Raw genomic sequence first — 24,556 nt, 5'->3', positions numbered from 1 at the left:
GACCGATTAAGCAGTGGAACAGAGAAGAGAGTCTAGAAACAGAACTGTACATATATAGTCATCTAATTTATGACACAAGTGGCATTGCAATGCACTGAGGAAAAATGATCTTTTCAAGAAATGGCGATGGGTCAGCTATATCCATGTGGAGAAAACATATGGTGACCCTCCTTATCCCACACCATACATAGAAATCAATTCCAGATGGACTACTGATGTAAATGTGAAAATTAAATAGTAAATCCTGTAGAAAAAGCATAGGAGGACATCATCATGACTTTACAGTAAACGAAGATTTCTTAAAGAGAACACAAAGTATAACCATTAAAAAAAAGAATAATTAAGAACTTCTCTTTATCAAAAGACACCTTTAACAGTCTGAAATAGTAAGCCATAGAGGGGGAAAATATATTTCCACACCACATATCCAATAAAGGACTCATATCAGAATATGTTTTTTTTTTTCAATTCCCAGAAAATAATAAGCCAGATAACCTAATAGAAAGTTGGGGGCAGGGAGATTTGAACAGACAGTTTGTAAAAAAAAGATATCCAAGTAGCCAATGAGCCATGAAAGATTGCTCAGCACCTTAGTTGCCAGGGAAATGCACATTGAAACCACAATGCAATACTACTACACACCCACCTAAATGGTTATGATGGAAAAGACTGACCACAGCAAGAGCTGACAAACTTGTGGAGCAACTGGAACTCTCATTCCCTGTTGGTGAGATGGTAAATTTATACAACTCTTTTGAAAAACTCTTTGACAGTATCTCCTTAAACTGAACATATTCATACCCTACAGCCCAACAATTCCACTTCTAGTTATGACTCCCACAGGAATGCATACCTGTGTTCACCAAAAGACATACTAGAATGTTCCTAGGAGCAATATTTGTATTAGCTCCAAACCAGAAAAAAACCTAAATGGTAAAATGAATAAATCATGGCTTATTTATACAATGGAATATTGTTTAGCAATGAGAAGGAATGATCTAAAAATGATCCCCAACAATATGCATGAGTCTCAGAAACATAATATTAAGCAAAAGAAGCCAGATACAGAAGAATACAGGCAGAGTCTTTTTTACAAGTACAAAAGTAAGCAATACTAACCTAGGCTGCTAGATGTTAAGATGGTGGTTACCTGTGTGTCAGGGGAGTGATTTAAAGGAGCATGTGGTGTGGGAATTCTTTGATGCTGGTATTGTTCTATTTCTAGGTCTGGGTATGGTTACATAGATCAGGATATGAAAACCTATCAAGCTCCAACCTTAGGATTTATGCATTGCTCCATATGTTTGTTATACTTCAGTAAGAATTTTAAAAACACTATAAGCTAATACTCAGGGTACAAAAGAAAAATCAGTCCTGTAAAATGGAGGTGGCAATGTCAAAATATTCCAAAGTTAATAAAATTACTAGGTTGAGGCTGCTGCAGAGAAAGACAGTTAATCACCAGTCATGCTTTAGCTAAACTCAAGGTGACATGGGGTGTGTTATTTAATTTCACTTGCATTGTTTGAACTCTTCTTATGATATAGTAACTGTTCAACTTGACCCCTTTAACTCCCCAAGAAAAACTTAGGATTTCAGATAAAGCTCATTGGAATATGGAAGGTACATTTTTTGTTGTATGGGAATATTCTCCAAGTAGTGTATTGCAATAGACAAAAATAAGTCAGCAATTTTTTAAAGTTAAAAAAAAAAATTTTATTAGAGTCTAACTCATCTGAAAAGGGTTGAAATTATTAGTAGCATTATTCGAATAGGATGTCACTGATAAAAATACTTTTAACTAATGGGTAAGTTGAAAAGCCCCCAAAGGTACTTTTTATCTACGGGAAGGTACAGCAGGCAAAGCTGCTGTTACCAAGCACACTCTTTTGCCTCCCCTGTGAGGTTCTAATCAAGCCTCGTGCTCTGATTGAAATGCAGGGCTCAAAGTGGGAAAACTGATTAACAAAATAAAAAACCTAAAGTGTTTCCCATGCAAACAGTCATCAGCGCATCTTATGTAATTATGTAGCCCATAAATCAACACAGCGTGCAAGGACTTCAGTCAGAGTGTAAATATCTTAATGACTGAGACATCTTTAACCATGAATAATTTATATCTGCATGATCCATTTTTCTCAGCCATACTTCACTTCAGCAGAGTAAACTAATCTTCTGTCAGCGGATGGGCTCTGCATTATTTCTTCCTGATTTTTCTTCTGTTTGTTTTTCTCATTTTGACACAGTCCATTTTTTTCTCTTGCACTTTCTTAAATAAGGGTTCTGCATTCATCCACCCTGTCTGCTTGCTTTTCTTTTTCCTATGCATCTTATTAGACATCTTGGAATAAAGCCAGAGATTTTGGACTCCGGCTTTTCATAAGGTCCTCTGTGTATGGAATTGGTTGGCAGCTAGGGAAATAGGCTTAATACCACAAGGCAGTATGAGCTTCCTGATGTTGCTGTGTGGAAACATTTATTATGGAAGGCAATTGCCAGAAAAGGCTAATGATCAATTAAACGTGAGCATTTGTAGATCCCCTTCTGTGATGCGGAGAGTAACGGCCACATGGTAATGCTGGAACGCAGTACTTGCTGAAATTGTTTGTTTTCCTAGAGCGCATTAAAATAAAGGCAGCTGAGAAGCATTCAGTTTAAATTCTCTCATCTAAGAAGCTCATCCGAGCATCCCAGCTCACCACGCTCAGCCTCCTCTGACCCCCATAGGTCTCATATCACTGCCATTCCCTTGACATGTGCCATAGATACTTGGTAATAATAATTGCGCTGGCGATCCGGTGGTTAAGACTCGGCGCTTCCACTGCAGGGGACGCGGGTTCGATCTCTGGTCGGGGAACTAAGATATCCGCCTGCTGAGCGGCACGGCCAAAAAAACAAAAAACAAAACAAAATAAAAATAATTGCCTTTCCCTAGACAGCCCTACGGACAGGGAGCTTGAGTCACCTTCTGTGGATGACGACATATTTGACATACTTTTTGACATACTTGAGTAATCTTCCTCGAAAGCTGGAAATCATATCCCATTAGATAACCCAATATTTTTATAAGCACTTTGACACTACTGTATTAAAGATTTCATAGGGGGTGGGGGGATTGCAAACATTACCTGTCCTGCAGTTTTTTAAAAAAAGTAACTAGACACTTCATGAGGTTCAACAGAATAAATTTCCATAGTGGAATCCAAGAGTTCTATCCCATCCCCCTGCCTTTTTGGCAAGGGATCCCAAGGGGTTATGAGAAGGAAGGAATAATACATTTTCATCTTTGAGTCCCCAGTACCTTCTGAGGTTCCTGGAATATAGTTAGCACTCAATAAATGTATTTTAAAATTCATGTTGTTGGGACTTCCCTGGTGGCGCAGTGGTTAAGAATTCGCCTGCCAATGCAGGGGACACGGGTTCGAGCCCTGGTCAGGGAAGATCCCACACGCCGCGGAGCAGCTAAGCCCGTGCACCACAACTACTGAGCCTGTGCTCTAGAGCCTGTGAGCCACAACTTCTGAAGCCTGAGCGCCACAACTACTGAAGCCAGTGTGCCTAGAGCCCATGCTCTGCAACAAGAGAAGCCAACGCAATGAGAAGCCTGAACACCGCAATGAAGAGTGGTGGTGCCACTGCAATGAGAAGCTCGCCGCAAGTAGAGAAAGCTCGTGTGCAGCAACAAAAACCCAACGCAGCCATAAATAAATAAATAAATTTATTTAAAAAAATTTCATGTTGTTGCAGGAATGATGACTTAGCCTGCAGACTTAGAAAGCCCAGTGTGCAGGAATGTGAGATGGGTGATCTTCTATCCTGGCAAGAATCTAGTTAGGCTTCTCCAGCCTCCTGGCCAAAGCATTTGGACTTGGTCTCAGTCATATATATAAAATGACAACAGAGCAGGGTCTCCTCACAGAGAACCTTCTTGAATTATCTAACATCCAGCTTCTGCTGGAAACCTAAGTAAGGGAAAAGATTGCTATCTAGGAAGATCGCCAGAGAGACATCCAGTCTGTCTACCCAGGGATCCGTCTTTAGATCAAGTTGACCATCACATTAGCTTGTCGCATTTAGAGACACCAGCATTGATTTGCTTTCTAATCTTATGCCTCAACTTTGATCAAAGAGTAGTCATTATGAAAATGCACTGAGGGCATTACCCATTATATCAGTTTGCACCATCTGTATACAAAACTCCATGGGAGAGATAGCTCTTAGAGCTCCCTGCTACAAGGAAATTTCCACTGTAGGGATGAGAAGACTTCCTCTTCTCCAACAGTGAGCACTGCATAATTGACAATGTTCCTATAACCGTTGTAGTTTCCAGGAAGTATCATCATATTTTTTTAATTGTAACAGAATTCACATAACATATCATTAACCACTTTAAAGTATAAAATTCAGTAGCATTTAGTACATTCAGAATGTTGTGCTACCACCAGCTCTGCCTGGTTCTAAAACTGAAGCAGTCACTCTTTATTCCCCTCTGCCCCCAACCCCTGGCAACTACTAATCTACTTTCTGTCTCGGTGGATTTACCTATAATTTAGAGTCATTTTTGCAATTCAGTCAAAGCATCTCTATTAACCCTTGTAGGCAAGCATTCGTAGGTCTTTTTATTCTTCCTGATTGCTTCTTTATATTACATATTTTGTTTAAAGCAAGCAGCCTCCAGACTTTTGTGGAAAGAAGTTGAGTGGAGATATGTACAAATAAGGATATCCTCCTTCTTACCTCCAGAACTGCTCACGACCCTTCTCCATGCTACTCTGCACTGTGACCTGTGTGGGCTGCATTATGGGCTCCCATGTCCTCTGGCTCCAGTTGGGTTTAGCTAAGAGGGAATCGTGGCCAGAGATCAGAGGGAGGGAGGGCAGTGAGGTCCAGTGTTATTCCCTGGCTTCACCCTGTGGATTCACTGGGGATGGCTGCATCCTTTGGCTGAAGGTCCCAGCTCCTGTCAGCTAGCCCTCTCCATACAGTCCTTTCTGAATCCTGGTTTCGCTAACAGCTCTATCCTTTGCCTTTTTGGGCCTAGTGGAGTATGGTGCCCTGTTGCTTCTAACCCCAGAGTATTGCATTATCCCTTGTGGTTTCCCTATAACCTGCCCACACATTTCTAAATAAGTGAGTCCCCTACATACGAACGAGTTCCATTCCAAGAGCGCGTTCGTTAGTCCAATTTGTTCATAAGTCCAACAAAGTTAGCCTAGGTACCCAACTAACACAATCAGCTATATACCGCTGCTTTTACGCTTGCTTCCAGACATCCTGGGCCTGAAATAAAGTTACTGTACTCTATACAGTACTGTACAGTAAAGTACACAAAAGCACAACCACTTGTAGAGGATGCACGCATGTGACAGTGTACACCAGACATGTGAACTAACTTACATGATTAGGCATGCAAAGGCACATCGCATCTTTGAAAGTTCGCAACTTGGAGGTTCATATGTAAGGGACTTACTGTAGTTCCTTCATTAAAATCTCATCAAATTATCCTAATTTGAGTATAGCATCTGTTTTTTGCTAGGACCTTGACTTAGTAAGCTTATGCTACTCCATGTTTCTGTTCAGCTGTCAGTCAACGTGATTTGCTCAGAGCCCTCTGCATACCATCTGGTCTGGCAGATTCTCCAATGGCCGGACAGTGTCCTTTCCCAGGCATCCAGAGCATTCACATCTCTTCATGCTGTTAGCGTACAGAACCTTTGTTCAATCTCTGAGTGATGCCAGTCTCTTTCAAGAGCTCATAATCCTGGAAGTAGCTTATTTACTTGACCATTTCCAACTATTACAACACCCACTTATAGAAGGGAAATGACCAATGAGTTCAAGTTCCATCTGGAAGAAGGTGGGTTACCTTTCGTGGAATGGATTGTTCCCTAATGATTTTGCCATCAGATAAACTCAAACACTTCTCAGTCTGGTATTATGAGGCATTGAATAGAATTCATTATGCAGGCTTAGAATTTAGACAAAGGAAAACTATCCCTCATCATCAACATCATCTGGGTATGCATGTGCACCCTGTTACAAGAACAGCCATTCAAAGGGTTTAAACATGGGGTTAACATGATTTCAACTACACTAGGAACTCTTAAGCATAACAATATGACTTAAATGTCTGCATCATCACTACTGTTAGCATAACACCTTGAATAAAATAATAGGTCTTCATTCATTCCATCAACAAATAACATTGAGCACCTGCTGTGTACACAGATGCTATGTAGACAATATGGAGAGTCACAGTCATGAGCAGGACGTACACAGTCCCTACAGCATGGAGTTTACATTATTAATCAAAGAACAATTAATTAAAGAGGTAATTGAACAACTAATTGTTGAATTACGTTTATTAGAAGTGCTGTGAAGGGAAAGCACAGGGTTCTGTTAAAGCATATAGCAGACAGGTTGACGTGGTTTGCAGGGCAGGGCAGGAATCCCTGCAGAAGTGACATTTGAGCAGAGAGCAGCATTGAAGGAGGGACCAGGGGAGAGTTGGAACATTCCAGGTAGACAGAACAGTATATATAAGGGGCCAGAGGCAGGAAGGCACACAGTGTTTTTGAAGAATTGAAAGAGGAGTAGGAAGCTGGGGCAGAGAGATCAAGGGCAGAATGGTGGTAAAGGAAACTGGTGAGGTAAGCAGGAGCCAGATCATGTAGGTCCTTGAAGACTCTGATAATACATTTTACCCTGTTACAAGAACAGCTGTTGAAAGGTCTTAAGCATGGGGTTAACATGATGAGATCTGCACTTTTAAAAAATTGGATCTGGATTGGGGAAGTTGGGAGCCGTGAGAAGATGAGGGATATATCAGTTGATGGAAGCTTGGACTAAAATGGTGATGATGGATTTGGAAAGAAAGAATGAAATTGAGAACTCTTTAGAAATTAGAACCAAGAGGAATTTGTGAGAGTGAGGGAGAAGATGGAGTTGGGGATGACTCCTGGGTTTCTGGTTTGCCTGATAGAATTAAGCGTGAGCCATTCACTAGGAGGAGACATGGAGAAGAATCAGTGGAGTGGGGTGGCCTCACCATTCACTTTGGACATGTTGTGTTTGATAGGCTTATGAGACATTCAGGAATTGTGCAAGGCAGCAGTGAAGGATGTGTGCTGGACACATGCATTTGAGAGTGCACATGGTGAGGTGAAACTCTGGGCTGCTAAGGAGAGAGAACAGAGGACTGAGCTCATACGCTGTAAGCTGTTGTCAACAATCCCTGATCAGCTTTACATGAGATAAGCGCCGCCTTTTCCTCATCATTTTTTTCTGCATAAGTTAGGACCTCATTATGACACAGTCTTGTTAGAAAGTTAAAGTTGTGCCCTAGAAAGTTCTTAATGTGAATGCTTCATATTATGGGATGAATGTACGAGGGAGGGTGGGGGACCATCCCTCAAGCTCAGCCTTTAAAGGATGTTAGTGTTGTCATCAAAATATTTAAAGGTCTGAGGTTTTTCATCCCATCTTTATATATATATATATAAATTTATTTATTTATTTATTTTTGGCTGTGTTGGGTCTTCATTGCTGCGCTCAGGCTTTCTCTAGTTGCGGCGAGTGGGGGCTACTCTTTGTTGCAGTGCACTGGCTTCTCACTGCGGTGGCTTCTTCTTTGTTGTGGGGCACAGGCTCTAGGCATGCGAGCTTCAGTAGTTGTGGCATGTGGGCTCAGTAGTTGAGGCTCGCGGGCTCTAGAGCGCAGGCTCAGTAGTTGTGGTGCACAGGCTTAGTTGCTCCGTGGCATGTGGCATCATCCTGGACCAGGGCTCGAACCCATGTCCCCTGCATTAGCAGGTGGATTCTCAACCACTGCACCACCAGGGAAGACCCTGCATCCCATTTTGATAAACATTAATTGTCTAGAATCACCTTTATATCTAGCAGCTCCCCTCTTCTACCCATTCGTAGGATACTGGAATTTAAATTCAGCTATTGTGTATTTTCATAAAGTTTATTAACCTCTAATTTTCCAATTCCCGCTAGGCTCTTCCTTACTGACATTGCTAGTTCTTTGCAGAGTCATAGATTATCAGAGTTAGAGATCTTTTATTGAAGTCCCCTAATTTTACAGATTAAGAAGATGAGGTCCAGGGGAGATGATGGCTTGGGCCACATGGTAAGTTGGTGGCATAGCCAGGACCACCCTCCAGACCTCCAGATCTGAGCCCAGCTTAGAATCACACTGTGTCTTCTCTTAACCATGAGTTTACATTTCTCTTTTCAGAGTTCTGAAGCTTTCCACTTTAAATTTTAAAAGAAACTCATTAATTGCACGTTAGGCTCCCCCAAATGTAAATGTTGCATTTGTTGTTCCTTCAAAGCTTTCATGGGGAAAGTACTGCTTAAAGAGAGACTGTTATTCTAGTTTCCATTCCAGAGGTGCACCAGAGCAGCTATGAGTACACTCTCTCTCTCCCTCTAAATTAATGGTGGCAGAAAATATGATACCCTTTTTCTATGCTTCTTAATGTTCCTGTTCCTATCATTTCTTTGTATAAGAAAAAATTTAATATTCTTCACTATAACTGGAACATTAGAACCAAACATAAGAATGTAATTTTTAATACCTTGACAAATATATAGGCCAGGAAAAAAGAATAGCAATGTAAGAGTTTATATTTAAACAACTTTCACATATGCCGATAACCTCTTTATAAACTCTGATCTTTAATCCTGATGTAATGCTTTTAAGAAACATGAAAACCTAGTGTGTGTACTGGGTGATGGTTGATGGTGGCTTTATAAAATTTACATCTGCAAACAACTATAAATAGCTGCTTCTTAGAATAAAAGTTCAAGAAAGGTATGTTGGAGGCATAAACTCAAGTGAAAAGGTCTGTCACAGTACAGATTCAGCTGGCAACAAAAACTCAAACTTACGCTACTAGCTTAAATGTGGTAGAAGTTTATTTCTTGGGAGAGCAAGCAATCTCTGGAGATACAGTTTCAGGAATCTAAGCATCCCCCAAGTGCCATGCCCTTGTCTGCCTGGTGGGAGATGGCTCACCAGTTCTGGGCCCACAGTGCAACATCAAGAAGGGGAAAACGAGGTAGGGGAGGGCACAGACATTCTTTTTAAGAATGTGTCACATCTCACTTCTACTCACTTCCCATTGGCTGGAACTTAGTCACATGGCTGCACCTCACTGCAGAGGACGCTGGGAAATGTTGTCCTTAGCTGGGCAACCATTCGCTCAGCTAAAACTCAGAAAGCTTATTACTAAGAAAGAAGGAAAGATGGGATGCCAAGGAACAACTCTATTTCTGTCATTTGTAAGAGGTTAAGTTATAAGTAACAAAAAACTTTCTTACTTTCATCTGTTAAGCCCAATAAATTTATCTTTAGACAGAAAACCATGTGGAAGAATACATGTGATTGTCACCTCACAAACCTGTCTGTTAAAAATCCAACAAGTCTATGAGAAATGATTTGGGAAATTAGTCCTTCTAAAATTAGTCCTAAAGTTCTATAAAAATAATGTGAGAAAAGGCCCCACTAGGCCAGAGCTCATATGAGGTTCAACCTGAACAGGAGAAGACATTGCAAGGGAGCAAACTCCAGAAAGAGGAGGACAATAGACCTCTGGGGATGGAGCTATAGGCATCAGATTATGTGCACTTGGCTTAGCAGCAGAACTTTGACTGTTAGAGTTGAAAGGGGGGAAGAACCAGCTACCCTTGTGATGGAAGGACAGCTCACACAGGGGCTGGAAAGCCAGCTCACACAGGGACTACAAGGACTGACCAGAATTCTTCACTAGGAGGTGCCAGTGGGACAGATGACATGCAAACCACTGTTGCAGATAGGCCTGGGACCACTCACTATAAACTCCAAGGTGAGAGTAAAGCAGGACCCTGGGCTGCACATGACCAAGGGAAGCACTGGAGAGAAACAAAGCAGGAAACGAGGGAGAAGGAAGAGAAGCCAGATGATGTCAATGGCCTGAGATCAGGGTGTTGACACAGCAGGGTGAGCAGGACCAGAGGGTTAGGTTTATGGGAAAATTATAGCCATAACACCCCAGAGTCAAAAAATCCTCTTAGTGGACTAAGACCTTTGGCTCCTCCCAGTTTTTATTAATGGGACTCTGCCCTGAAATTGACAGGAAGAGGAACAGGCCTTTTAACCTTTTTTAGGACTAAATATTACCAATCATTTAAGAAACATAGTGCATACAATAATCCTTAGCCCTGGAATATGAATGCGGTTGGCATGACTGTTCTCATCTTTACGTTATTTAAGAAAAATTTTGCTTCATCTGGGACTGAAGATGGCTCTCTCCCAGGGGACTTTTAGCTTCAGGAGTCAGTGCATATTGCCTGAGCTTCAGCGATAGGAATACAGATTTCCTAGTTCACCATATCTGAGTGGTGGCTTGGTGATAAAGATGTACTTGCAGGAAGACAAAGTGGTATTAATGAAGTCTCAAACACCAGAGCAGTAGAAAGTCATAAAAATACTACCTAGAGGACCTTCAAGATGGCAGAGGAGTAAGACATGGAGATCACCTTCCTCCCCACAAATACATCAGAAATACATCTACATGTGGAACAACTCCTACAGAACACCTACTGAACGCTGGCAGAAGACCTCAGACTTCCCAAAAGGCAGGAAACTCCCCACATACCTAGGTAGAGCAGAAGAAAAGGAAAAACAGAGACAAAAGAATAGGGACGGGACCTGCCCCTCTGGGAGGGAGCTGTGAAGGAGGAAAAGTTTCCACACACTAGGAAGCCCCTTCACTGGTGGAGACAGGGGGTGGGCGGGGGGGAAGCTTCGGAGCCACGGAGGAGAGCGCAGCAACAGGGGTGCAGAGGGCAAAGCAGAGAGATTCCCGCACAGAGGATCGCTGCCGACCAGCACTCACCAGCCCGGGAGGCTTGTCTGCTCCCCGCCGGGGCGGGCGGGGCTGGGAGCTGAGGCTCAGGCTTCAGAGGTCAGACCCCAGGGAGAGGACTGGGGTTGGCTGCGTGAACACAGCCTGAAGGGGGCTAAGTGCACCACAGCTAGCCAGGAGTGAGTCTGGGAAAAAGTCTGGACCTGCCTAAGAGGCAAGAGACCATTGTTTTGAGGTGCCTGAGGAGAGGAGATTCAGAGCACCGCCTAAATGAGCTCCAGAGACGGGCGCGAGGCGCGGCTATCAGCGTGGACCCCAGAGACGGGCATGAGACTCTAAGGCTGCTGCTGCTGCCACCAAGAAGCCTGTGTGCAAGCACAGGTCACTATGCACACCTCCCCTCCCAGGAGCCTGTGCAACCCGCCACTGCCAGGGTCCCGGGATCCAGGGACAACTTCCCCGAGAGAACGCACGGCACACCTCAGGCTGTTGCAACATCACGCTGGCCTCTGCTGCCTCCGGCTCGCCCTGCATAGCATACCCCTCCCACCCCCCAGCCTGAGTGAGCCAGAGCGCCCTAATCAGCTGCTCCTTTAACCCCATCCTGTCTGGGCAGGAACAGATGCTCTCAGGCAACCTGCATGCAGAGGCGGGGCCAAATCCAAAGCTGAACCCCAGGAGCTGTGCGGACAAAGAAGAGAAAGGGAAATCTCTCCCAGCAGCCTCAGGAGCGGCAGATTAAACCTCCACAATCAACTTGATGTACCCTGCATCTCTGGAATACCTGAATAGACAATGAATCATCCCAAAACTGAGGCAGTGGACTTTGGGAACAACTGTAGACTTGGGGTTTGCTTTCTGCATCTAATTTGTTTCTAGTTTTATGTTTATCTTAGTTTAGTATTTAGAGCTTATTATCATTGGTAGATTTGTTTCTTGATTTGGTTGCTCTCTTCCTTTTTATTTATATATATTTTTTATTTTTCCTTTTTCTCTTTTTGTGAGTGTGTATGTGTATGCTTCTTTGTGTGATTTTGTCTGTGTAGGTTTGCTTTTGCCATGGTTTTACCACTTGTTATCATTGGTGGATTTGTTTATTGGTTTGGTTACTCTCTTCCTTTTTATTTTTTAAATTACTTTTTAATATTTTTTATTTTAATAATTTTTTAATGTATTTTTTTCTTTCTTTTTTTTTTTCATTTCTCCCTTTCTTCTGAGCCGTGTGGCTGACAGGGTCTTGATGCTCCAGCCAGGTGTCAGGCCTGAGCCTGAGGTGGGAGAGCCGAGATCAGGACTTTGGTCCACCAGGGACCTCCCGGCCTCTCGTAATATCAATCAGCGAGAGCTCTCCCAGAGATCTCCGTCTCAGTGCTAAGACCCAGCTCCACTCAACGACCAGCAAGCTCCAGTGCTGGACACCCCATGCCAGACAACTAGCAAGACAGGAACACAACCCCACCCATTAGCAGAGAGGCTGCTTAAAATCATACTAAGTTCACAGACACCCCAAAACACACCACTGGCCGCGGTCCTGCCCACCAAAAGACAAGATCCAGCCTCATCCACCAGAACACAGGCACCAGTCCCCTCCACCAGGAAGCCTACACAACCCACTGAACCAACCTTAGCCACTGGGGGCAGACACCAAAAACAACGGGAAGTACGAACCTGCAGCCTGTGAAAAGGAGACCCCAAACACAGTAAGTTAAGCAAAATGAGAAGACAGAGAAATACACAGCAGATGAAGGAGCAAAGTAAAAACCCACCAGACCAAACAAATGAAGAGGAAATAGGCAGTCTACCTGAAAAAGAATTCAGAGTGATGATGGTAAAGATGATCCAAAATCTTGGAAATAGAATGGAGAAAATACAAGAAACATTTAACAAGGACCTAGAAAAACTAAAGAGCAAACAAAGAATGATGAACAACACAATAAATGAAATTAAAAATTCTCTGGAAGGAATCAATAGCAGAATAACTGAGGCAGAAGAATGGATAAGTGACCTGGAAGATAAAATAGTGGAAATAACTACTGCAGAGCAGAATAAAGAAAAAAGAATGAAAAGAATTGAGGACAGTCTCAGAGACCCCTGGGACAACATTAAACGCACCAACATTCAAATTATAGGGGTCCCAGAAGAAGAAGAGGAAAAAAAAGGGACTGAGAAAATATTTGAAGAGGTTATAGTTGAAAACTTCCCTCATAAGGGAAAGGAAATAGTCAATCAAGTCCAGGAAGCGCAGAGAGTCCCATACAGGATAAATCCAAGGAGAAACATGCCAAGACACATATTAATCAAACTATCAAAAATTAAATACAAAGAAAAAATAGTAAAGGCAGCAAGGGAAAAGCAACAAATAACATACAAGGGAATCCCCATAAGGTTAACAGCTGATCTTTCAGCAAAAACTCTGCAAGCCAGAAGGGTGAGGCAGGACATATTGAAAGTGATGAAACGTAAAAACCTACAACAAAGATTACTCTACCCAGCAAGGATCTCATTCAGGTTCGATGGAGAAATTAAAACCTTTACAGACAAGCAAAAGCTAAGAGAATTCAGCAGCACCAAACCAGCTTTACAACAAATGCTAAAGGAACTTCTCTAGGCAGGAAACACAAGACAAGCAAAAGACCTACAATAACAAACCCAAAACAATTAAGAAAATGGTAATAGGAACATACATATCGATAATTACCTTCAATGTAAATGGATTAAATGCTCCAACTAAATGACATAGACTGGCTGAATGGATACAAAAACAAGACCCATATATATGCTGTCTACAAGAAACCCACTTCAGACCTAGAGACAGATAAAGACTGAAACTGAGGGGATGGAAAAAGATATTCCATGCAAATGGAAATCAAAAGAAAGCTGCAGTAGCAATTCTCATATCAGAAAAAAGGACTTTAAAATACAGACTATTACAAGAGACAAAGAAGGACACTACATAATGATCAAGGGATCAGTCCAAGAAGAAGATATAACAATTGTAAATATTTATGCACCCAACACAGGATCACCTCAATACATAAGGCAAATGCTAACAGCCGTAAAAGGGGAAATTGACAGTAACACAATAATAGTAGGGGAAAAAAAAAATAGTAGGGGACTTTTACACCCCACTTTCACCAATGGACAGATATCTAAAATGAAAATAAACAAGGAAGCACAAGCCTAAAAAGACACATTAAACAGGATGGACTTCATTGATATTTATAGGACATTCCATCCAAAAACAATACAATACACTTTCTTCTCAAGTGCTCATGGAACATTTTCCAGGATAGACCATATCTTGGGTCACAAATCAAGCCTTGGTAAATTTAAGAAAATTGAAATCGTATCAAGTATCTTTTCTGACCACAACGTTGTAAGACTAGAAATCAAAAAATCCCTAGAAACAAATGACAATGAAAACACAACGACCCAAAACCTATGGAATGCAGCAAAAGCAGTTCTAAGAGGGAAGTTTACAGCAATACAATCCTACCTCAAGAAACAAGAAACATCTCAAATAAACAACCTAACCTTACACCTAAAGCAATTAGAGAAAGAAGAACAAAAAAAATCCAAGGTTAGCAGAAGGAAAGAAATTATAAAGATCATATCAGAAATAAATGGAAAAGAAATGAAGGAAATGATAGCAAAGATCAATAAAACTAAAAGCTGGTTCTTTGAGAATATAAACAAAACTTATAAACCATTAGCCAGACTCATCAAGAAAAAAGGGAAAAGACACAAATCCATAGAATTAGAAATGAATAAGGAGAAGTAACAACTGACACTGCAGAAATACAAAGGATCATGAGAGATTACTACAAGCAACTATATGCCAATAAAATGGACAACCTGGAAGAAATGGACAAATTCTTAGAAAAGAACAACCTTCTGAGACTGAACCAGGAAGAAATAGGAAATGTAAACAGACCAATCACAAGCACTGAAATTGAAATTGTGATTAAAAATCTTCCAACAAACAAAAGCCCAGCACCAGGTGGCTTCACAGGCGAATTCTATCAAATATTTAGAAAAGAGCTAACACCTATCCTTCTCAAAATCTTCCAAAATATAACAGAGGGAGGAACACTCCCAAACTCATTCTATGAGACCACCATCACCCTGATACCAAAACCAAAGATGTCACAAAAAAAAGAAAACTACAGGTCAATATCACTGATGAACATAGATGCAAAAATCCTCAACAAAATACTAGCAAACAGTATCCAACAGCCCATTAAAAGGATCATACACCATGGTCAAGTGGGGTTTATCCCAGGAATGTAATGATTCTTCAATATATGCAAATCAATCAATGTGATACACCATATTAACAAATTGAAGGATAAAAACCATATGATCATCTCAATAGATGCAGAAAAACCTTTTGAAAAAAGTCAACACCATTTATGATAAAAACCCTCCAGAAAGTAGGCATAGAGGGAACCTACCTCAACATAATAAAGGCCATATATGACAAACCCACAGCCAACATCGTTCTCAGTGGTGAAAAACTGAAACCATTTTCACTAAGATCAGGAACAAGACAAGGTTGCCCACTCTCACCGCTATTTTTCAACACAGTTTTGGAAGTTTTGGCCACAGTAATCAGAGAAGAAAAAGAAGTAAAAGGAATCCAAATCAGAAAAGAAGAAGTAAAACTGTCACCTTTTGCAGATGGCGTGATACTAAACATAGAAAATCCTAAAGATGCTACCAGAAAACTACTAGAGCTAATCAATGAATTTGGTAAAGTAGCAGGATACAAAATTAATGCACAGAAATCTCTTGCATTCCTATACACTAATGATGAAATCTGAAAGAGAAATTAAGGAAACAGTCACATTTACCATTGCATAAAAAAGAATAAAATACCTAGGAATAAACCTATCTAAGGAGACAAAAGACCTGTATGCAGAAAACTATAAGACACTGATGAAAGAAATTAAAGATGATACAAACAGTTGGAGAGATATACCATGTTCTTGAATTGGAAGAATCAACGTTGTGAAAATGACTATACTACCCAAAACAATCTAGAGATTCAATGCAATCCCTATCAAACTACCAATGGCATTTTTCACAGAACTAGAATAAAAAATTGCACAATTTGTATGGAAACACAAAAGACCCCGAATAGCCAAACAATCTTGAGAAAGAAAAACGGAGCTGGAGGAATCAGGCTCCCTGACTTGAGACTATACTACAAAGGTACAGTAATCAAGACAGTATGGTACTGGCACAAAAACAGAAATATAGATCAATGGGACAGGACAGAAAGCCCAGAGATAAACACCCGCACATATGGTCACCTTATCTTTGATAAAGGAGGCAAGAATATACAATGGAGAAAAGGCAGCCTCTTCAATAAGTGGTGCTAGGAAAACTGGACAGCTACATGTAAAAGAATGAAATTAGAACCCTCCCTAACACCATACACAAAAATAAACTCAAAATGGATTAAAGACCTAAATGTAAGGCCAGATACTATAAAACTCCTAGAGGAAAACATAGGCAGAACACTGTATGGCATTAATCACAGCAAGATCCTTTTTGACCCATCTCCTAGAGAAATGGAAATAAAAACAAAAATAAATAAATGGGACCTAATGAAACTTAGCTTTTTCGCAGCAAAGGAAACCATAAACAAGATGAAAAGACAACCCTCAGAATGGGAGAAAATAGTTGCAAACGAAGCAACGGACAAAGGATTAATCTCCAAAATATACAAGCAGCTCATGCAGCTCAATATCAAAAAAACAAACAACCCAATCCAAAAATGGGCAGAAGACCTAAACAGACATTTCTCCAAAGAAGACAGACAGATTGCCAACAAACACATGAAAGGATGCTCAATATCACTAAGCATTAGAGAAATGCAAATCAAAACTACAATGAGGTATCACCTCATACCAGTCAGAATGGCCATCATCAAAAAATCTACAGACAATAAATGCTGGAGAGGGTGTGGAGAGAAGGGAACCCTCTGACACTGTTGGTGGGAGTGTAAATTGATACAGTCACTATGGAGAACAGTATGGAGGTTCCTTAAAAAACTAAAAATAGAACTGCCATACGACCCAGCAATCCCACTACTGGGCATATACCCTGAGAAAACCATAATTCAAAAAGAGTCATGTACCACAATGTTCATTGCAGCACTATTTACAATAGCCAGGGCATGGAAGCAGCCTAAGTGTCCATTGACAGATGAATGGATACAGAAGATGTGGCACATATATACAATGGAATATTTACTCAGCCATAAAAAGAAATGAAATTGAGTTATTTGTAGTGAGGTGCATGGACCTAGAGTCAGTCATACAGAGTGAAGTAAGTCAGCAAGAGAAAAACAAATACCGTATGCTAAAACCTATATATGGAATCTAGAAAAAAAAGAAAATGGTTTTGAAGAACCTAGGGTCAGGACAGGAATAAAGACGCAGACGTAGAGAATGGACTTGAGGATATGGGGAGGGGGAAGGGTAAGCTGGGACGAAGTGAGAGAGTGGCATGGACATATATACACTACCAAACGTAAAATAGATAGCTAGTGGGAAGCAGCCACATAGCACAGGGAGATCAGCTCGGTGCTTTGTGACCACCTAGAGGGGTGGGATAGGGAGGGTGGAAGGGAGACGCAAGAAGAAGGGGATATGGGGATATGTATACATATAGCTGATTCACTTTGTTATACAGCAGAAAATAACACAACATTGTAAAGCAATTATACTACAATAAAGATGTTAAAAAAAAATACTACCAAAAATATACAGTCTTGAAAAGTGAGATGACTCAAAGGCTTGAGGTCATAATATATCAATAATAATAATAATAATATTCTATGTGTATATCACTTTATAAATTACAAAATGCTTTAACTATACATTGATTTCCATTGTAGTAAACGCTGAGGAAAAGGTACCATTTTCTAGGTAAGAAAGCAGACTTAGAAAATTTTAGTAACTAGTCTACGATACCATGATTTCTTCATTTACGCAAAATATTGAGAAAAGAAGAAATAAGTACAGGTGTTATAAATCCATGTCCAGGCCTCTTTCCCGTGTGACCTCTGCCTCTTCTGAGCTTTAAATGACGTAATGAGTTTTCTCACTTATTCATACATTCATCAACAACTATTTATTGTACAACCTCTGTGTGCCAGTCATTATGCTGGGCACTGTGGATGCTCTGATGGACAAGACACATGCTCTGCCTTCACAGCAAGCTTGCCATCTGGCAAAGGACAGAGGCATGTCATCCACACTAGTCATTAAAAATGAATGAGGTGTGTGCGACAACAGCAGGAAAATAGCAGGCTGTGGGAGCACAGGAGAAAAGGATCTCACCAAATCATAGGTCAGGAGAGGCTTCCCAGAGGAATTGATGTTTACATCCCCAAGTACCAGTTGATGGAATGAAGAGAATTCCAAGCTAAAAACAAAGCATGTACGAAGATGCTTCTGAGGGAGAGGTGACCCTGGATCAGAGCCAGAATAGGGATAACCCAGAGGATTTACATATTTAACGTAGTGTATGCCTTCCTACTATTGGCCTACTCAGAGACATCATCTATTCACCCTTCCTTCCCATCCATCCATCCATCCGTCCATCCATAGTAGGTGCTGCGATGTTTACTGAGTTAATTAATTTTTTAAACTTTTCTCAAGAGACCCAGTATGTGCCAGGCACTGTGCCTAGTGATGTAGAGGGCATAAAGTTACACAAGACATCATCCCAGCTGATGTGAAGCTTAAGTGTTAATTGAAGAGATAAACCCGTGCACATATTACCGTAATACAAGCTCGATAGAACGGGTGTCCTAAAAGATGCCCTAAGAAGTTACCACGCACTGGACGTGGGGATAGTACACGGAGGGAAATCTAAGTTTCGGTGATAACGTTAACAGATCAACATCAGACTCAACATTCTCCACCTTTTTCATGTGTCTGTTTGATTATTTATCCTGTTTTGTTTTGTTTTCTGAAATTTGTCCTTCCATAGATTCTGTGGCAACAGCATCCGGGCCACTACTAGTTGAAGTTGCCAAAACTCCTGGTGCCAGCCTTGGTGTGGCCCTGACTACCTCGATGTGCTGTAACAAACAGGTCATTGTCATAGACAAAATCAAATCTGCAAGTATCGCAGACAGGTGAGTGTCATAGAGAGTGCCTACTCTCCAAAACTGCATGTGTGTTAAAATATGTAGAGATATGTTGATATATGTATATACATGCACATATGTAATACCTACACATATACACACACAGTAAAAAAAGAGCTCTTCTACCAGTTTATGCAAGCTTCATATACAGAACAAGTTACTGTTCTAGCGCTTAAAAATTCACCTACCTTATCAGCCACCCCATCATGTAATGTTGCTTCACCCAAATGTTTGGTGTGGCCTTTAGAAATGGGAAAAAAAGTCAAGCAACTCAGCACATGTACCTACTGTGTCCTAGGGTAATAGCCCGTTTTGGTTTAGGGTAGCTAAGCAGATCTTTATTATGTGAACAATTAATCCTGCCACCATACAATCTTATTCCTTTTTTTTTTGAAATAAATAAAACAACATTTTTTAAATGATACAATCTTGAAAGAAAGGCCCTCCACCGTCATAGTGTGTTAGTCTTAGGGTTTCACCATTTTCAAGGGTCCCTGAAAACATCATTCATTCCCATGACAATAAAAACGCAAGACTTTTATCCTGAACTCTTCTTCCTAATTAATATTTTAGACTTACAAGAAGGGGGAAAAAAGACTACCTTAGCACCTGACAAATTATTTTACAGCTTCTGGTAAGAAAACCCCCAGCTCATAGCTGAAGCACTCCAAGTGCATCCACGTGGAATTTTATTTTTAGATGACTTGAAATGCTTTTGTCTTGAGAAGTAGACTCTGGTCACCGTGGAAATGTTTAGATCTATTGGGTTGGCCGCAAAGTTCATTTGGGTTTTTCCGTAAGATCTTACCAAAAAACCTGAACGAGCTTTTTGGCCAACCCAATACTTGACTACCCAATCTCCCTGCATGTTTCCAGCCCTCTTCTGCCCAGGCGCTGGCCCTGCCTGGTGAACCTCTGATTCCGATGCACCTGTGGCAACCCCTGCAGTGGTCCATCTACAGCTCCACTGTGCTGGCTGTTACCTACATTCAGCCCTTTAACAGTCATGGCCGTTGACCCACGGGTGCTCTCCCATTCAACGGTGCAGGATGCTTTCATTTTCTCCCTGTTTCTTTCCCATTTCGCAGCGGGTAAGCAGATTAAGCAGCTGTCCACTTGACTGGTACCTCGGGGTGCTGACTGCTGTGTTTGCTGTTCTCAACTCATCCAGTAGCCAATCTCTTGAGTTCAGCAGGATGTAGCAGCCAGCCCCCCATCCCAGCTACCCCCGCACCCCACTCACCACGAAGGCCTCCTCTGACTACTCTTTGACTCCTGCATAATTTCCATCATCATCGAGAGCTTTTGTACTAATAATTGTTTAACTCCAGAAAAACAAAATAAAACACAGTAATCAAGCACTGGTGATCTGGGAGCTTGAGTGAGACAATTCTGAGCAAGCACTGGCTCAGTCTTTCCCCAAGTTATTCCCATTAACACAGAAAATAGTTGTAAATGACCCTATTCCCATTCTGTGAGTCACATCTTCACATTCTGAATGTTTACCAACTCACAGATATAAAAACCTAGGAGGAAAACTCACAGAAAAAAGTCAAGGGGAAACATTTTCCTGTTCTTCCCTCCCTTCCCGCTCACTTCCCCTCAACTTGCAGCATCACCACCCCCCCCCAAATAATATATTTTTTATGAAGAACAAAAGAAAAACATTTCCTTGAGTTTTTCTGTATATTCTACAAGGTTTTACATTCCTCTTCATATCCAAGGAACTTAACATCTGAGAGGCGGTGTTTCCTATAACATCCAAACGATTCCTTTTTTTTCTTAAGTAAGTGAAAACCGTGTGAAGTTTTAACTATGAGGACGTGAAAGTCGGAATCCCAGGAGGACGGCTCTCCATCGTAGTGAGACTTTCTCCTTTCCGTAGATGTGGTGCTCTGCACGTGGGCGATCACATCCTGTCCATCGACGGGACCAGCATGGAGTACTGTACGCTCGCAGAAGCAACCCAGTTCCTGGCCAACACCACCGACCAGGTCAAGCTTGAGATTCTTCCCCATCATCAGACCCGCCTGGCCCTGAAGGGACCTGACCATGGTGAGAGGATCCATCCAGATAAATATCTGTTAATCCTCCCCTTGCAATGATTGCTTCTCCAGCAGAGTTAGAAAGCAGGGAGACGCTGAGTTTAATTCTGCCTCTGTCATTTCTTTTCAAAACCACAGGTGATCTTTGTTTACTCTTCTTCATCTTCCAAATCCCTTTTCCCAAGCCACAGGTAATTTACTTGAAACCCGCAAATTGAGGAAAGAAAGGTTGTTTGAAATAGAATTTTCAGGCTTGTACTATTTGATTTTTTTTTAAAGCCTTTGGTGCAAATGGAGTGTGGAGAGAAGGGAAATAATTTGACTTCCTGTTATTCATATTGAACTTCCACTCTGCTGAAAGGACAGTAAAGGCAAATAGTAAAACTCTCAGTTTTTAAAAATAAAGTGGGTATCATGCCAGACCCTTCAAATATTGGGGGAGGTGGGTGGGAACAGTTGCATGAGGGATGACTTTCTCTAGATTTTGTCTGTTCACCAGAGTAGTTTTTTTCTTAGGATGGAGAACAGCCTTTCTGACCAAATATTTCTCCTGGGAGTATCAGAATATTTCACTACAGTTATGCAGTAACAAGTGTCAATTGAGGGAATCTGCATTTTCACTGTCTTGAAGCTCACAGATCTGCTTGCTGAGCATGTATATACCATCCCACCTAAGCATCTTTAAATAAAAGCCAGTGCAAGAAAAAGGACTTTGAGCCCATAATCAAATGAAGAAAGACTCTCCAGTGAGGTCTTTGTTCCAACCCTCCTCCCTCCTTTTCCTTAAACCAAGCACCCTCCATTTTTATTCCTTGAAACCAATTCCTCGAAGCCTCACTAATACTATCAGGGCTCCCTAAAGGCGAAGAACACATTTCTGTATGTTTAGTTAGCAAGAGAAGAATTTTCTCTGGAACCGAAATTTTGCTTATGAGGAGGTCATTTGTATCCTATGTCTCCAACCTTCTAAAACACACTGCACTTTTCCACAGTTTAGAAAAAAAAAGAGGTACCAAATAATTTTCATACTGAATGAGTCAACTGGATGCAACCTTTTTTAATTAAATGGAGCTTAGACAGCCCTGGAGCTAATGAAAGTCTCCAGTACAGCATTCCCTTTATCAGATTTTAATTTTACACATTGGAGTTGGAGAAATGAGGCAGCCGAGGCAGGTTATGAAATTCTGCCTCATTTGAATGGAAATGATAAGGGGGTGCAATTCATGGGAACATTCCCTTCCCGTCAAGGGGCCATGCTGGCCTTTCCCGCTCACTGGCTGAGAAAGGAGATTTCTAAAACCGCTAAGTTTCTTCTAAATTAATCTGAAATCGCCACTGGATTTGGGGCACAGTGGGCACAACAGTGCACGCTGCCTAGTGCTTTTTTTTTTTTATTAGTTGTTTTGTTTGTTTGTTTTTTTATACAGCAGGTTCTTATTAGTCATCAATTTTATACACATCAGTGTATACATGTCAATCCCAATCACCCAATTCAGCACACCACCATCCCCACCCCACCGCAATTTTCCCCCCTTGGTGTCCATATGTCTGTTCTCTACATCTGTGTCTCAACTTCTGCCCTGCTTAGTGCTTTTTCAGCATGAGATTTCGCTTGGTAAATTCTGGTATCAGTGAATCAGGAAAGTGAACAGACCCTATAAAAATGTCATTGTCTTTAGCAACCTCATTTTTCCCACCTTTTATTTGCCCTGTATACAAATCATAAATAGTTCAAATAGTTTCCACTCATGAAATATTAAATATTTTTACCTGCCAAGACAGTCTGAGAAGATGAATTTATATACTAAAATGGATGGAGACCAAAAATTAATTTTTCTTTTCTTCACTGTGGAAAACCTGACATCATTTGTGATTTTTCAGGGGGGTGAAGGGCTGGTCATTTTAGTAATTCTAGCTTCTGTTTTTGACCCTGTCATCCACTTTTGTTGAAAATTGTTCACCATCTTCTTTATCTAACATACAGACATCTCCCTACATTTTACATTAAAATCGGACTCGTATTTCCAAGAAGAAATAAATATTGGCTCTTAAACATACTTAAATCCCCGTTAATCCTCAAAAATGTTATTGTGTTTCTAATTCTCAAACTTCTGTTCTGGTATGTAGTGGTGTTGTTTTACATAGTTTTACCCTTTTACTACAAGAAAGCTCTGGTTATTTTTTCAAAATCTCTGATGCCTAAATAGCATGTCTCTCATCCCATAGGTGGATGGAGATATAACATTTCCCAGATTTTACTTAGCAACAAAGCATTCAGGAAAATATAGCATTCAAGGAAATATAGAAGTGGGCACATCAACCAGGAATAGATTAACTGTGCCTTTTGCTGGGAAGTAGCAACATTCAAAAAGCCAACAAGAATGAGTTTTTTAAAGAGCTCAGACATTGTTCCCACTGAGGGTCTTTGGGAGACATAATCATGATTGGAGGAAACTTTGTAAAAGAGTTTGGAAAAGAAAATGTGAGCAGAGTCATGAGGTTCTATACATTCAGTACCAGGAGGACTTCCATTTCTGAGCCCCAGGAGCAACCACCAGAGTAGCTGTTGCCTACACCCTTGGACTCCTGGACAGGACAAGAGGGTACAGTTAGAGAAGAGAACAAACAGAAGTACCTTCCGTATCAGATACCTCAAGATTTCAACAGCGATGTCACCATGGAATGATAGGAAAAACATTATATTTTCCTTGCTGTTTATCTGTAACAAAGGACTTAGGAAGAGGCAGTGGAGTGTGGTGGCTGAGGGCAGCAACTCAGAGTCAGACTTTCAGCACTTTAATTGTGACTCCACCACTTGGGAACTTAGCAAGTTACCCAACTTTTCTATACCTCAGTTTCTTCATCTGTAAAATGGGTATTATAATAATACCTACCTCATAGGTATATCATGAGTATTATCTGAGATAATCCATGTAAAAGCACTTAGCACAGTGTCTGGTATATAGCGAGTACTCAGTGAAAGCTGACTGTTATTATGGGGACCATTAAATGGGAGAATATAAATGAATATTTTTTGCAAAATGAAAGAGCATGCCAAAAATGTAACATCTAATTTTTAAAGTAAAATACTTGCCTAACATATGAGTATTAAGTACACCACCATAAAACAGTAGATTTAGAGTGCACGTTCAAAATAGGCTATAGCTGTCTTCTCTGGCCTACATTGTTTGTTGAACGCCTTTTGCATTCATAGTCCATGGCATGCAGTTTTGTGCATTATCGAATATAATTTTTGTCTCAATTATTTTATGTGTATGAAGATTTAGTCCTCAGTAGTAGTTCAAAGTCAAAGTAAATGTTATGACCTACATTTAACTTGCCTGCCACAAATGTCACAGTGCCAGGCATACAATAGGTGCTCAGTAGCTTTCTTATTGAGTTATTAATTGGGCTTGACAGTAATCAAAAATGCCCAGTAATTTTCAAAGCACTCCATAAAGAACTGGGTCAAAAAGTGAGTGTAGAAT

At 40.9% G+C, this 24,556-nt stretch overlaps 1 protein-coding gene across 9 annotated transcripts in view; it reads left to right on the top strand.

Moving 5' to 3' along the window:
- The window catches only part of GRIP1 (glutamate receptor interacting protein 1), a 713,644-nt gene that overhangs the window by 591,344 nt on the left and 97,744 nt on the right, over positions 1-24,556 (top strand). For all 9 annotated transcript variants that reach the window (XM_082351188.1, XM_082351190.1, XM_082351185.1 and 6 more), the window contains 2 exons: positions 18,864-19,011; positions 20,909-21,078. In XM_082351188.1, coding sequence (XP_082207314.1) covers positions 18,864-19,011; positions 20,909-21,078 — 318 coding nt within the window. The remainder of the gene's footprint in view (positions 1-18,863; positions 19,012-20,908; positions 21,079-24,556) is intronic.

The sequence above is a fragment of the Balaenoptera borealis genome (genome assembly GCF_965194805.1).
Source record: "Balaenoptera borealis genome assembly, chromosome: 13".
Classification (NCBI taxonomy): Eukaryota; Metazoa; Chordata; class Mammalia; order Artiodactyla; family Balaenopteridae; genus Balaenoptera; species Balaenoptera borealis.
This window is presented reverse-complemented; position numbering and strand designations above follow the sequence as displayed.